The sequence below is a fragment of the Trematomus bernacchii genome, unplaced genomic scaffold (genome assembly GCF_902827165.1).
Source record: "Trematomus bernacchii unplaced genomic scaffold, fTreBer1.1, whole genome shotgun sequence".
Classification (NCBI taxonomy): Eukaryota; Metazoa; Chordata; class Actinopteri; order Perciformes; family Nototheniidae; genus Trematomus; species Trematomus bernacchii.
The window spans coordinates 3,075,183-3,089,999 of record NW_022987950.1 but is presented as its reverse complement, the minus strand read 5'-3'; the positions used below and the strand labels follow the sequence as shown (position 1 = coordinate 3,089,999).

Here is a 14,817-nt window from a genome sequence, read left to right as displayed (position 1 = left end):
TTTGGGGAAATTGGTCCGTGCGCAAAGCATTGTGGGGATTTTAAGACCGCGGAGTCTACACATGTGCAGCCTCGAAATTTCTCGCTACGACGTACGCCGGGCTCGGTAGAATTCCAAGTATGCTGGACATTGGAACAGTCCTTCGGCGGGACTCGATAACGTAGTATGCTTGAAATAGTGGCTCTGGAACAGCCTTCCTCGACATTGAGAAACACCCTGAGTGTGTTGTTCATGCAAGCAATAAAATAAATAAAACAATTGTTACATGAGAGTAGGTGTAATATCTAATATTTAAAAAAATGATAGATCAAACAAAAGTGTATTACTTGTCAGCATTTATTAAGTATTAATTCAAGTAGTATAGTATTATTAAAAAAAGGTTTGAGAGTTCACTAGCGCACCCACTCCCCGTTGACATTTCATGGGGGCCGGACTGGGTCAGATTCCAGGGCTGATTTTTAGTCCCAGTCCGCCCCTCGAGTGGAGTGCGGCGTGTGGCGCAGTGGGTTGTGCGTAGGTGTTGTGCGTAGGTGTTCGGATCAGGGGGTCACAGGTTCAAACCCCACTGCAGTCAGCATGTTGTTGTGTCCCTGGGCAAGACACTTCACCCCAAATTGCTCCTGTGGGGATTGTCCACAGTATTGAGTATGTAAGTCGCTTTGGATAAAAGCGTCTAACAAGTGACATGTAATATGTAATATAATATAAGAGTGCACCAGCTGGGCGTCAGACATGGTCGTAACTCTACGTCCGACGTAGAACCGAAGGTTAAGACCAAACTAAAGTTATGGCTAGTGCACCACTTAGACTTAAGCCCTGTATGCGTTGCGCCTGGGTGTAAATTACACCCAGGCGCAACACAACATTGTCACACCATTCAAATGTATCCATGTACATTACAACCAATAAAAAAGCTTAGATGTGTTTCTTTGTTACGTTGTTCTGTGTCAGCCGTTAACCTAGAAGATAAACGTAGCTATTGATATCACAAACATGTCAGAAGAACCAGCGCATAAGAAAAGAAAATACAGTCAAACAAAACTGAACTTCAGCAACTTCAATGTCACATCCCTGACATCCACAACTCCGGAGCCTGGCCCTTCAACCATAGAACCAGCGCAGCCAGATGAACCCCAAAGCAGAGACTGTCAAAACCGCCGGCATCGTTGAACCGAAACAGGCTGGTTCCGACTGCATGGAGGTTTGTTGTCGGGACATTGAGAAGGGAAAAGCTGCACAGCTAATTGTAAATAAAAAGGAGACCGCTAGATCGTCTGGGCAAAGAGAAAGGTACTTCAATGCAGAATGGTACAAAAACAGAGAGTGGTTAATTATTTGCAAAACCACTAAACGAGCCTTCTGTGAAATATGCAGATTTGCTTTTTTTCTACGTCCCAGCTTGTAAGGGAGCTTAATGTAAAGATGTGAAAAACCAAGTAGACATTCTCACACATCTGGTATATGCCAAATCTTTGAGTTCAGTGCAATTAGACATTGTGCGTCATAAGCCATCGTTATTGCATTTTAATGCCAACCCATTTTATGGTGTCTGATAAAGGTATGAAGGTATGAAAATGACCATAATATAAATTAAACAGTTCTGCACAACTAAAATGTGATAATCAAAACATATTATAATACACATTATGATAAACGTTATGTCTACCACCGTTAGAAACAGTTTCAAAGTGATTTAGAATAACATTGTATTATATCTGCCCATCTGAGGCATCAATAACCTACTACCTACCATCATACTGGTCATCTCAATTTGTATTCATTTCATAAAATGAAAGTGCTTTTCAATAGTTTAAATGAAATATGTGAAGGTAATATTTACATTTATTTCACATCTTTGATCTTTCCCCCACAGTTTATCTCCTTTCATCTTTCCGCTACTGGTTTCGCAGTTTCACATTTCTCCAATTTCACAGAGTACAAAGTGCAGCTTCTGCTGTCAAATTTGTTATATATCCCAAAGTTTGCATAGAAGTGTTTTACGCCTTCTTTCGGTTTTAAATGAGGCCCTGCACAGATGAATTGCTTTAACCATAGTCTAAATACAAATATAAAGGCTTTAACCATAGGCGTTAACCTAACATTGATTAGGTAATCGTAATCCCCATAGACTGTATATAAAGGTAATCCCACACAATCGCACAGTACCGATATCTGCAGGTAAGAAACTGGAATTTACATGTCACGTAAACCAAAGTAATGTTACCCATTCTACAGGCCACATATAGAACTAGTGCCGGTTTTGAATGAGAACTTATTTCTCACAAATCCGATAATTAGTTTGTTTTTGTCTAAAAGTAAATTTAAAACTCGTAGAGCCCGGTATGGCCTGCAAGTCTAAACTCTGGGCAACAGATCCCTCTCTCCACCTGCTGCTGCTGCTGGTCAGCAGGTTAATGAGAAACCAACTTCCTACCTGCTGAGCGGCAGCCGGAACTCACCGCAGCTGGAAACAAGTGCTCCTTTCTGGGAAGAATCTGATTTAGGTGAATCCGTTGTCCGAACCGGGGAAAAGTACACCGAGCTAAGTTCCCCCTTCTGGGGTTCGAACCTGGAGATGGACCGGTACAGGTATTTCATTTTCAACCAGAAGAGCGTTCTGGTCCTCGGTATCCTGCAGATCGCCTGTGCGGGTCTTTGTGTGGTGTGTGGCTTCATGGACGCTATTTCCCGAAAGTACACCCCGCTGAGCGGCACCAGGGCGCCGGTGTGGGGAGGACTGGTGAGATATGGATCCTCTATCATCACACATAGCAGTTATTCAAGCAGCACTGCAGCCTGTGTAAACTTCACTTTCATCATGACGTTACATCTTTTACACATGTCAGTCCGCCACTTTACAGTCTGCTCTAAATGTCCTGAATATTATAATGGAGTGAACCTCAGCTAAGAGATTGGAGCTGCTGGTCTTTGCCTTTGTTCCTGTCGGTGTATTCATGCAAGTCTTCCTGCACAGATCCTGGGCTCTCCGGGTGTCCTGGCACTGTTCGCCTCCCAAAAGAAAAACTCAGTGCTGGTAAGTGAGAGGGTTCCGACCTTCACCCTTGTTTTCAATGTATGTGAACTTTTTTAAGGAAAGCTGAGACTGACCACTAAATGTATAATCTCATAAAACCCTCTATTTATTTTTCAAGTATCATTTTCAGCATTGTGTTCACCTACCTGTTATATTATTTGAAAAAATGTGTGCACAGATAGATGCAGTTACAGATACATTTATATAAACTCCCGAAAATAAGTTTTGTTATTTATTTACTGTGCTCTTCCATACATTAAAAGTACATTATCTAGACTAGACCTTGTGTTGTATGAGAATAGCTGGTCCACCTAAAGTAAGCATGCGCTCTGTTGTTGCTAACATGAAGGCTAACCTGGTTACTATATTCATCATCTTGAGCTATCTTGGTTGTGTAGCAGGGTAGATCATTGAATGGATGTATTGATCTAGATCAGTGCTTCTCAAAGTGTGAGTATTGGTAAAATCTCACATTTTAAATAAATAAATACATTTACATTTTCCGCACTCTCGCGGGAATATCTCCGCAATGGAGCGAGTTTAAGTTTCCCAGCGCAACACCTTCGTCACACATGTTGCCACTTGTTTGTACCACTTTCAGGCGATTTGTAATCTGTTCTAGAAAAACGATGTGTTTTTGGATATTTGTGGAGTTAGGTGGTCCGCGAGTGTTTTTTTATTGGTTAAGTGGTCCTTGGTATGAAAAAGTTTGAGAAACACTGATCTAGATAGATTGCCAGTGCTGTTTAGTGGGCCAACTTTTAAAATGTCTTTCTAAACGACTAAAACGTAGAGCCTATTTACCATTCTCTCCTGCCGTTCTTGTTAGTTATCGTCCAGCATGTACAACAGCATCGATATATTTACAACAAGCTAATATTGGCAGATATATAAATTGGGCTGGTTTATCTGTCTAGCTCTATTGTACACTGACTCAACCCTCTCAGTATGAAAAAGAAAAGCGCGCACTCTGTGATCTTGTCCCTGCAGGTGAGTGTGATGGTGGCAGCAGCCGGCCTCTCCTGTGTGGCGGCAGCTTTTATATCAGGCTACTCGTGTCTGACACTCACCTACGGGGAGGAGGATAAGGTGGTCTTCCACCACCACGACAGTCCCAAAGTGGTAAGGCATGTTAACACACACATACATACATGCATGCACACTACCACAAAATATATCCTTTGGGTGATCCCAGTGTTTGGTAAAGTGTGTGTTCAAATATTTGTGTGACCAAAAGGCCCTGACACTCCGAACCAACATAAAATAACTAGTTGCGACGTGGCTGACTGTTGTCCAAAAAGTTGAACGTGAATGCACCCCTACTGCCAAATATCATATCCATTCTAAAGAGTGGTTTATTTAGCAGATTAAACAGGCTGAATCGGGGTGAAAGAAATTGGGATTAGCAAATAATGTGTGTCCCATCTAAAAAAAACATGGCCGACAGAAACGTATCGACCACTCAAACTATGCCAACGTCCGATATCGGCCCTCGGCTCGGTGTGTCAGAGCCATTAGACAGTGTACCTACAAGATGTTTACACTATGTCTCCACTCAGACGTTTGTGCTTCATCGGATGGTGAAGGGGGCGAACGCCACCATCCTGCTGACCTGCACCATCAGCATGGCTCTCTCCGCTCTCATCGCCTATGTGGGATGCCGGAGTCTTCCAGGCTGCCGCTGCTATGATGCCAGAACCGGACTGGTAGGAAGAACAGTCATCACACATCCCTTTAAACGGAGTAACTGTTGCTTTGCAAGATTTCTGATCTCACAATACTTACGCTGTTTCCATTGACCATGGTGGCACATTTATCTCCAAACATCCTTGGTTTCAGACGGAGATAGACCAGAGCAGCTTCTCAGTTCTAGCCTGAAATTGTCCATTATATCGTCTAAAATGTAAACAGTTGCTGGCAGCTTGTTTCAGCTGTAGCTAGTTAGCTAATAAAGCAAAAATTAACCCCCTGAATTGGTTGAACAAGCTAAAAACTAGTCACTGTTTTGCGTATATATTTCTAAAAAAACCTTCCAGTTCTGCCTAGACAAATACTGTATGCCTGCCTGCACCAATTTATATTGCTGTCAGATAAGAAATCCCATTTGGATGCCTTTTAATGTATCACTTTCACTTTCCATTCTCAGAAAAAAAGGCTTTTTCCCCCCTACAATTAAAAGTCAGTCTGTCTGTCTTTCTTGCAGGAGACGCTGGTTCCTCAGTGTGACCCTGGGGACACAGAGATGGCTTGTAGATGGCAAGGTAAGAACTATTAATGAATGTTGTTTTTAAAGGGGCCCTGTTCTGCTAATTCCAGGTTCATATCAGTATGTAGTGTCTCTACTGGGACATGTCTCCATGCTTTATTGTTCAAAAAGCCCTTTTATGTTTCTCATACTGCCTGTGCTGCAGCCCCTCTTTTCACCCTCTGTCTGAAACCAGAGCCCAGTCTGCTCTGATTGGTTAGCTGGCCGGCTCTGTTGTGATTGGTCAACTGCTTAGAGATGTCCTGCCCAAAAGCCAATCACGTACAATGTGTTGGAGCGCTGGCCAGTGATGTCATTATGTTACTGAAGTAAACAAGAGTCCAATGGAGGCATGAAAAAAAAAAAAGGGAAACCCCAAAAAGCAGAATAGGGCCTCTTTAAAGGAACCCTCTGCTCTCAGCAGTGAGTGATGGTGTTCTTCTATCCAGCAGGGGCAGACGACAGGCTGTTCAACTCTCCTGCTCCGGTCCCTGATCGGGGCCCAGCAGAGGATGAGGAGGGGCCCTCCAAAGTGCCTCCTTACAGCAGACTGACCTGACACCCCCACACTACATAGCCTGGTCCTGTGTGTCTCCATCTCAGAGAGGAGGGGCTGGTTATGGTATATATGTTTTTAAAATGTAGCTTCACAATTATTATTTGTGGATTATGGGAATTTAAAGACTCAACTGAAGATGTCATATTGGAATGTTGTAAACCCCTGATTAGACTACACACTTTAGACTGTGGCACAGACTTTATTTCCTTTTTGACTAAACATTTCTGGAGCCAAACTCATTGAATCTTGCCAAGTTGAATATCTGTATATATAAAATGTCCAGCCTGAAACGCCTAATTCCCTGTGTGCTGTGTGAAAGTGAGATATCTTCTCAATGTATCAATTCTTTTTTATGTGTATTTAATAAATAAAACCCTAATGAACACATGACCACATTTTGAAATGTTCAGGGTAGTTTATTGCAGGGTTACACACGTTAACACCATTGCAACTACCTGTCCTGGGTAGATGAATTCATTACTCACAGTGTGCACATAGCATTCTGTCATTGATGTTCTTCTTCCTGGACATTTGCAATGAGAAATACAGTATTTGTTGTTGATGGCTGCAGTGAAGAGAAGGCAAATGAAATGATAGCATTCATAAAACAAAGGTCACTTGAAGAACAGAAGCAGCACCCGAAGCTAAGAAAAAGACCCACGTGATGTCCTCCACCGCAGATAGGGTCGTTGAGAGTCCTGAGAGGTCATGTGACTGCGTGATCAGAAGCGGGGCCACAGGACCAGCTGGGGCCACAACATACATCCAAACAATCATGACATGGAGCCCAACTTGTGGTGCATCTTGGCTTGTGAAGGATTCAATGGTGTCTGCGTGTATCATACAAAGCTGAATATTGTATCACAAGCTAACATACGGGAGCCATAGTGGGTGTAGGCTTCTTTTACACTGTAAGAGGTATGTTTGATTCACTAGCTAGCCTACACTGTACTTTAGTCTTGTTTGATAATCTAGATAAACAGTGGTGCAGTGATGATGTATTTTTATAGGCCCATCTGGAAGTAAGCAAGGGCTCCTTCGCAAAAAGCAATGGGATTATTCGATTGGATTTTGGAATATTTTTGAAAATCTGATATTTGGCAAACACACTTTTACAACACGTTTTGTTCAGCAGGATTATCCCATATTTTTAAGCGTATTTGAAATAGCTAGAAGTAAAAAGCTAATGCTAGGCCTAAAAAACTACATTGTGTCATGAATGCGCATCACCACCGCTAAGCTAAAGGTGGCTAATATTTGGAGTGATTACGTCTGCAGAGTCACAAACCCTCAAAGTACACCCTGTAGCGAGTAAAACTCTAACACAGAAAAGACCTGTCTATGCTGCCCCAGAACGCCTCGTTGGAGATTTCTATTTTTCTTCTGGGGGGGGGTGATAGTGTGAAACTGTGGCGCGCTTACACTACACTGTAGGTGCGCCGCGTTTGGGGGTGCGGGTGCTAGTGGAGCCTCGCAGATGGGGCTGCTGCAGCCCCCTCAGCACTCCCCCCCCCCCCTTCCCGCGTCCATTCGCGCTGTCTCGCAGCAAGCAGGAAACCACACCAGTAAGCCAGCTCACACTGTCAGCTCCTCGCAGCAGCGAGCTGACCAATCAGAGCACACTGGGCTCACAGGGGGGGGGGGGGGGCAGGAGCTCCAACAAGCCGTTTAGGACAGAGAGTGAATACACATACTATACAGAGATGCTGTATGAGAAACCAATGTGAGTTTGGAACATTGAACAATGTGAATCTATTCTAGTATACCTCAACAATGGAATTATGATCAGTAGAAATGGCCATGTCATGGGACCTTTAAGACACATAGAAGCTTCAAAACATCACCATTGGGGTATTTACCGACGTATTTTATGGCGTAGAACAAAATGTGAATATCTCTTAAGCTTGTGTTAACCACAGACCTCATTTCAGGCTTCTAACCACAAACACGTTAAAATCGTTATCTTTGGGTTGAGGCAACTGGAACTGCTAAAATGCTAACTCATTTCCAGGTTTTTGGAGTCATTCCTGCACCACTCTCTTTCATAGCATTCATAAACAACAGGGAACAGGCAAATCATCACATTCTCTTGATTTCATTTCCATTATCTTAACAGGTTCCCTTTTCATGACTCTTTCAGACAATTTGTGGTGACACTTCCTCCTCCCTGTTATACAGATAGGATTTTAAGGATTCACCTTAACTGTTACAATGACCATGACTAGCTATGGAGCTAACACTGTAGCCACCAGGGCTAGCAGTAGTCAGTTACAGCTCTCTCAATAACGACATAGCCCAATCACACCTTAACGTATAGAATCTTATAATACACCGGCGTAATAATCAACAGGGTTGAGATCGTGCTTTGACTATCCATAAATATGCAAACAGAAGATTATTGGAATGTAGAGAGAAGTCATTATCAGTATTCGGATAGAATACTGGACATGTTTTATTTCCATCATGTGAAATTGGGCAAGTGTTGCATTTTCTAACTTAGTGTTCATTGGCAGTGCAATTTCTGTTACTCCAAAGCATGACATTGATTTCATTTTGAAATATGATTACACACTTCACATCCCTACAAAATAACAAGCTGTGAATTTTTTTAATTAGGGATGTCACTGTTAATTCTTGCCAAAAATGTGAAAACTTTGAACAGGTTAAAAATTGATTAATTGACAGCCCTAATATATTTCCACTCTGTATCTCAAATGGAGGGAATTGGAACCTACTGCTAGATGTGGCTGCTTGTGTTTTGAAGATCAACGCAGAATGGGGGAAAGGGGTTAGGCTTTTGGCTGCTTGTTCAGGATCACTCCAATGAACACGATAGATTTTGGCATTCAAACACAATCAATCTGTAAACACTGAAAAGCATGTATAAAGTAACTCACAGGCATGCAAATAAATGATCCTCTTCTATATGAGGTGTGTGTGTGTGTTCTGATTGTGCAGCATCCATTCTCCCTTTATAGACCTCGACTCGATGCAAGCTTCATGGTGTAGTGCAGCCCTGAAGTTCTCCCTCTCTCTCCCTCCCTCAGCATCCGCCGCTGCAACCCCAGCTCCTCACTCCCTCTGTCCCCTCTGTCCCCCCCTTGCTCAGGTTGATGGTGCCCCCTGACCCCACAGGGGGCTGGCTCAGTACCAGGGGCTTCTGAGACTTGAGCTTGTGTGCCACCGTCAGAAAAATAGCCTCCACATGGTCACTGTTTCCTCTGTCTCCCTGGCTGTTTGGGTTTTTCGCGGACGTCTCGAACAGGGGCATGGAGTGGGTGTCTGCAAACTGCTGCGCCACGTCTGTACCCACCTGGACCGAGTCTTGGAGGTCACACTTGTTCCCCACAAGAATCCTGGGTACCTCCGTGCCCAGAGCGTGCTGCTTACACTCCTCTATCCAGGCCGGCAGGCTGCGGAAGCTGGTGCCGTTGGTGACATCGTAAACGAAGACCACGGCGTGCACGTTGCGGTAGTAGTGCTGCACCATGGACTTCCTGAAGCGCTCCTGACCCGCAGTGTCCCATAGCTGGATCTGCAGGGGGACAGTTTGGAAATTAATCAAATCCTAATAGCACCCGAATCACGAATGAAATGAATTCCAATAAGAACAGAGTGCCACAGAGCTCCATTGTTGTCCAGAAACTATTGAAAACACGTAATTGAGCCACACTGTTGCATCTGTTCAATCATTTAGGAAACTTCACACAAAGAAAATAAAAAGCTGATTCAGCACCATGGACAGGGCCGGCAGGGTCTGGACTAACAGAGAACCCTTCTCCATCTTATGCCCCTTTCACACCGGCGCTTTTCCAGCTCCAGCTCCGGCTCGGAGCTGGAGCTGGAAAAGCGCCGGTTTTTCCTGTTCACACCGCAGCGGCGCCGCGTCATAGCTCCGGAATGCGATTCACTTCCAGCTCCAAAAAATTGTCGGTCTAGAGGCAAGAGCTTCGGAGGTATGACGCGGCGTCGCTTACGTCTCTCTTACGTCGAGGCGTGCAGGAAACTAAACCCACCTCCCCTGAACATGGGTCGACTGAAGAGTCTCGTCATGCCTGCCTACAAGAAGTAGCGCTGAGCAAAGTGACTAGAAGGCAACCACACACTTATAAAAAAAAACACACTTTATAAAGTCAGGCAACACTAACCAGGCTTCGTGTGATTCTGGTTATTTGTACCTTACTTTGACCATCCGTTCGCTGTTATTGATCATTGTGGAGAGCAGGCAGACGTTTTGTTTGTTATTATAGAAGCTATCGGATGGAATCAATACATGGGCTGCACAGGTTGTCATGTCCGACTATCACAAGTAGAATCATAATGAAAAATACGCCGGTAAAATGTGCCTGTAGAAAACGGCTTAGCAAGTACTCAGTTTAGCTTTGGTTGCTATGCTAACATCACCCATGTTATACCAGAGAAACTTTCATAACAGCGTTGTGATGCCAAACAGCGTCAATTCAGACTGACACACATTCACTTAAGGGGAACTGGGGATATGTATCAGCTGCTTGTGTGACAGTCAGACAGTGAATACTTTAGAGCCGTGTGAGCTAACCCGGAGCTAACGGGAGAATAAACTCCGGTGGAAGAGCAGCCAGCACTGCAGCGGTCGGTAAATGCTGAAACACATTAATAAACAATGAACCACGGCACTCTGGAGGAAAGTATAAGGTTGGAGAAGTCGTTATTTAATTTAATCTGGCTTTGTATGATTAAAAGCAACACGATCATCGACCCGACGCAGTCCCCCCCCGTTGTTGTTGTTGTTGTGAGCTCCGTTGGGGAGAAAATCAGCGATGTAAACGGTGACGTCATGACGCAGCAGCGGCAGCTGGGCGGTGTGAACAGAGCGGGAGCTGAAAAGGGAAACCGGAGCTGAACCAGAAAAGCTCTCGCTAGGAGCTAGAAAGGGAAAAGCGCTGGTGTGAAAGCCGCATTATTGTCAGACTTGACATGTTTACAAGCCTCCGTGTGTGTAGGGGCTGTGGATATGTAGCGGGGGTCCAGATGTGTGTGTCGGGGCTGTAAGTGTGTGTAGGGCTGTAGGTGAGTGTAGGGCTGTAAGTGTGTGTAGGGCTGTAGGTGTGTGTAGGGCTGTAGGTGAGTGTAGGGCTGTAAGTGTGTGTAGGGCTGTAGGTGAGTGTAGGGCTGTAAGTGTGTGTAGGGCTGTAGGTGAGTGTAGGGCTGTAGGTGTGTGTAGGGCTGTAGGTGTGTGTAGGGCTGTAGGTGAGTGTAGGGCTGTAAGTGTGTGTAGGGCTGTAGGTGTGTGTAGGGCTGTAGGTGAGTGTAGGGCTGTAGGTGAGTGTAGGGCTGTAGGTGAGTGTAGGGCTGTAAGTGTGTGTAGGGCTGTAGGTGTGTGTAGGGCTGTAGGTGAGTGTAGGGCTGTAAGTGTGTGTAGGGCTGTAGGTGAGTGTAGGGCTGTAGGTGAGTGTAGGGCTGTAGGTGTGTGTAGGGCTGTAGGTGAGTGTAGGGCTGTAGGTGTGGGTAGATGCAGGAGAGGATGTTTTCTAGACTCCTCTCTCCTCGAGTCTCTTCCTCGCTTCATAGGCTCACATCTCTCTTGTGCGGACTAAGACACAAGGAGAGGACCCATGAATGTCCAAACTGGGAAATAGGAAAGGTCAAGGCCGGATTAACCATATGGGCACAATGGGCACGTGCCCAGGGGCCCTTGAGCAAGAGAGGGCCCTCAGTGAGAAGAGAAAAACATCTTATTTGTATTTGTTGGCACTACCTCACTCATCATACATTGTTTTAAATGAAACTCACTCTCCGCCGCAATAAATAACTCAGATTTTCTAGAGGGTCAAATTAATATATTTTCTAAACCGTCTCTGTGCCGTACGTCTCACTATGTATGCGCTCAACTTTATTACTACGCGGCAGCAGTCTATAGCCGAATCACAACCCCACCTTCACTCATGTCACACTGACATTGTGTCACGTGAGCTAAAGGGATGGTGCCGGTAGCAGCCGAACGCCCAGCGGGGCAGCGGAAAGAAAGAAAAAGAAAGAAAAGGAAGAGAGAGTGGCGGCTGCATTAAAAACATTTCCCAACAATAAATAGCTTTTTCAAAAAAGCTAAACGTGATGAATTAGGCCAGCAACCACAAGGAACAGTGACGGTCACAGAGCCTGAGGATGTTGTTGAGCTAGCGAGCAATGTTAGGATTTTGATGAACTTACAAGACTTTGCAAAGAAAAGGGCAAGGAAGAAACACTTCTAAAAGGTAAGATCCATTGATTTGAGGGATTGTCTTACAAACACACATTCTCTCTCTCTCTCTCTCTCTCTCTCTCAGGCGAGATAGCTACGCGAGCGAGGATCAGCTGCGAGCGCAGCTCGAGATAGATTTAGTAGAGAGCTAGCGCGATCGAGCTACGGATGAGAGCCGTCGCTAGAGCTCGATCGGAGAAGAGATAGAGCTCGCTCGCTCTCTCCTCTCTCTGCTCTAGATCTCTACTCTCTCTCTCGTCTATCTTCTCTCTCTCTCTCTCTCTACTACTGCTCTATCTCTCTCTATCCTTCTCTCTCTCTCCTCTCTTCCTCTCTCTCTCTCTCTCTCTCTCTCTCTCTCACTTAGTTGAGCAACCACATACTTTCAATACATGTTTTACTTTTGTAACTCTCAAGGTTGGAAAATAGAACTCCGTGGATTTATACAGCCAGACAGTCATATTTTGGCATTTGAAGTGGGGTGCGGCTCTGAGGTTTTGAGTGATATTACCTAGGTCTTCTTGAGCTCTTATCCATTGTATCCTTGTCTTGTGATGTTTGACTGAAAGGGCAAAAGGCTAGATCTACTTTGGTTGAACTATGTAGCTGCGTCCCTGCTTTTGACAAATAGGTGTGCGATTGAATGAAAATATTGGTCATGTTCGGTAGGCGTGTTGTTACGTGTTGAGGGGCCCTGAGCTCTCAGTGCCCAGGGGCCCCTGGAGTTATTAATCCGGCTTTGGGAAAGGCCCTGTGTGTCCGCTGTGTCTTTGTTAGTTAGTCAATGCAACCAGTGAGTGGCATTACTGCTGTTTTCCCCTTGAGTTTTCAGTTTGGATACTGGAGGATGTCCTCTCACTAACCATGAGAAGTCTTTATAATGCTTGCAAGCACTGCAGCAACAATATCCAGTACTTAAAACCTGGAAATCAGGACAATCTCCAGCATGGGAGCACTGGATCAATTACGTTGTATCCAATGTTCTCCTGAGAAAATAATGATTTATATAACACTATATTCCTATAGTTAGACCAAAAATAACTGACATATCTACCGGCTGATAACCTCTTACTCAAATTGTTATGGATAGTTTCTGCTCTCCCTGTATACTTAAGCTACATATTTGATGAGATGTACTATAATCTCCACATCAACAGACACCCAGAGTGATGGTCTGCATCTGGTCCGTTTAGGTTTTTTTTTTTTTTTTTAACAGGGTCCCGTGTCTGCAGGCACACCTTGATTTTCTCTCCGTCAATCTCCACCAGCCTCTCCCTGAAGTCCACCCCGATCGTGGCCTCGGTCTTCTCGGGGAACTTGCCGGCACAGAAGCGGTACGTGAGGCAGGTTTTCCCGACACCCGAGTCTCCGATCACGATGATTTTGAAGATACGGGTCCTCGGCGGCGGAAGATTCGAGCTCGTCAGAGAGCCGGAAAATTCAACCGACGACCCGCTCTCCGCCATATCAGTCCAGCAGGCCGGAGAGTCGGCAGAAAGCTTGTTTACAGCAGCTGCAGCAGGAAGTAAACGTCACAGCCCCGCTCCCGCTGATGCTGCTGTGTCGCCGGTCAATAAAAGGCTTTCTCGAGAACAGCTCAATTTAAAGAATACACAGCATGTACTCCACGTTCAGGTTTTCAATCTACAAACAGTACATTCACCTCTCTGTAAACAAACCCTGCCAGCCCTCAGCTGTGAAGCCACGTAGGCTACATGTTCAACGTAGAGATTTCTCGCGAGAGGAAGATTTGGAGCATTCACTGACCCATTGTAAATACAGTAAAGTCAAACTTCCTACAAGAAACTAATACACCGAAAATGTAGGTGATTCTAGAAATTAAATCTGTAGGAAAAGGTTCATATTATAGACTGGCTGTATAAGGTTTGTATACAAAAATAAGCATTATACATAGCTAACTCCCTGCCAGGCAGAATGCAGTGGGATACTCTTGCATAGACGGTTTAAAATAGAATATAACAAGAGCGACATCTGCTGGTTACATGGAATAATTAAGTGGAGGAATCAGGGCCTTAAAGATTGACTCAACCTTTATACAGTCTTTGATCTCAACCCGAGGTAGAGCCATAGTAGACCATAGAACCATAGTATGGGTAGACCAGAGTAATACCATGTCTGTTTCATTCGTTTTTCATGTCTTTTTTAATAAAAAGGTAGTGTAAACATATTTTAATGCAAAATGAACTTCCTATCTTACTTATCACATGTGTCTCAGAAAATAAGCATCTCTAAATGTGGACTAGATGTTGACAGACAGGCCGCGTTGCATACAACAAAGCCTTATTTCAGCTATAGCCTACCTTTGAAATTGATACATGGCAACACCCATGCATTTGAGCAGAACATGAGTTATACACGCTGGCCCTAGCCTTAACCCTAACCATTGAACATAAGCTCAGGGTGCCCAGGGACTTGCACTGAGCCCCTCTCTACTCTTCTCCCTCTCAATCTCTGCCTCAAAATTAGGACTTAGTTGGAAGATGGCTATAGTGCTAACACAACACATATTGCACTGATAAGGGAAATTGACCCTGTCTGCTTTCAAAGTCTCAGGTATTCTATTTTCTGTTTTAAAAAAACAGAAAGTCTGAGGTATGGCCTTAAAAAAGACGAGTCAACAGCTGTGTGATGACAAAAGAGGGTCAACATTGAACCTGTATTATACAACTGCTGAATTAGGTAACACCTATTCAATATTGTCAAAAAAATCCATTGCATCTTTTTTAAAGCTAAACATT

At 44.4% G+C, this 14,817-nt stretch overlaps 2 protein-coding genes across 2 annotated transcripts; one reads left to right on the top strand and one right to left on the bottom strand.

The window, feature by feature from the left end:
• The first annotated feature begins 2,398 nt into the window (after positions 1-2,398).
• zgc:113425 (uncharacterized protein LOC541425 homolog) lies at positions 2,399-6,223 on the top strand. The gene is made up of 6 exons (XM_034115724.1): positions 2,399-2,740; positions 2,975-3,034; positions 4,025-4,156; positions 4,594-4,740; positions 5,238-5,295; positions 5,729-6,223. The coding sequence occupies exons 1-6, from the start codon at positions 2,576-2,578 to the stop codon at positions 5,836-5,838; spliced, it is 672 nt and encodes a 223-aa protein (XP_033971615.1). The 5' UTR covers positions 2,399-2,575; the 3' UTR covers positions 5,839-6,223.
• A 2,021-nt stretch (positions 6,224-8,244) lies between these two features.
• Positions 8,245-13,775, bottom strand: rab33ba (RAB33B, member RAS oncogene family a). Its single transcript, XM_034115723.1, has 2 exons — positions 13,297-13,775; positions 8,245-9,373 (listed from the first exon to the last, which is right to left on the bottom strand). The coding sequence occupies exons 1-2, from the start codon at positions 13,522-13,524 to the stop codon at positions 8,882-8,884; spliced, it is 720 nt and encodes a 239-aa protein (XP_033971614.1). The 5' UTR covers positions 13,525-13,775; the 3' UTR covers positions 8,245-8,881.
• Between the last annotated feature and the right edge of the window lie 1,042 nt (positions 13,776-14,817).

Excerpts from the sequence above, each read along its gene's own strand:
- rab33ba (XM_034115723.1), bottom strand. The coding sequence starts at position 13,524 with ATGGCGGAGAGCGGGTCGTCGGTTGAATTTTCCGGCTCTCTGACGAGC. Across the intron at positions 9,374-13,296 it reads TTGACGGAGAGAAAATCAAG|ATCCAGCTATGGGACACTGC; the intron begins GTGTGCCTGCAG and ends GTCCCCCTGCAG.
- zgc:113425 (XM_034115724.1), top strand. The coding sequence starts at position 2,576 with ATGGACCGGTACAGGTATTTCATTTTCAACCAGAAGAGCGTTCTGGTC. Across the intron at positions 3,035-4,024 it reads AAAAGAAAAACTCAGTGCTG|GTGAGTGTGATGGTGGCAGC; the intron begins GTAAGTGAGAGG and ends TTGTCCCTGCAG. Across the intron at positions 4,157-4,593 it reads ACCACGACAGTCCCAAAGTG|ACGTTTGTGCTTCATCGGAT; the intron begins GTAAGGCATGTT and ends GTCTCCACTCAG.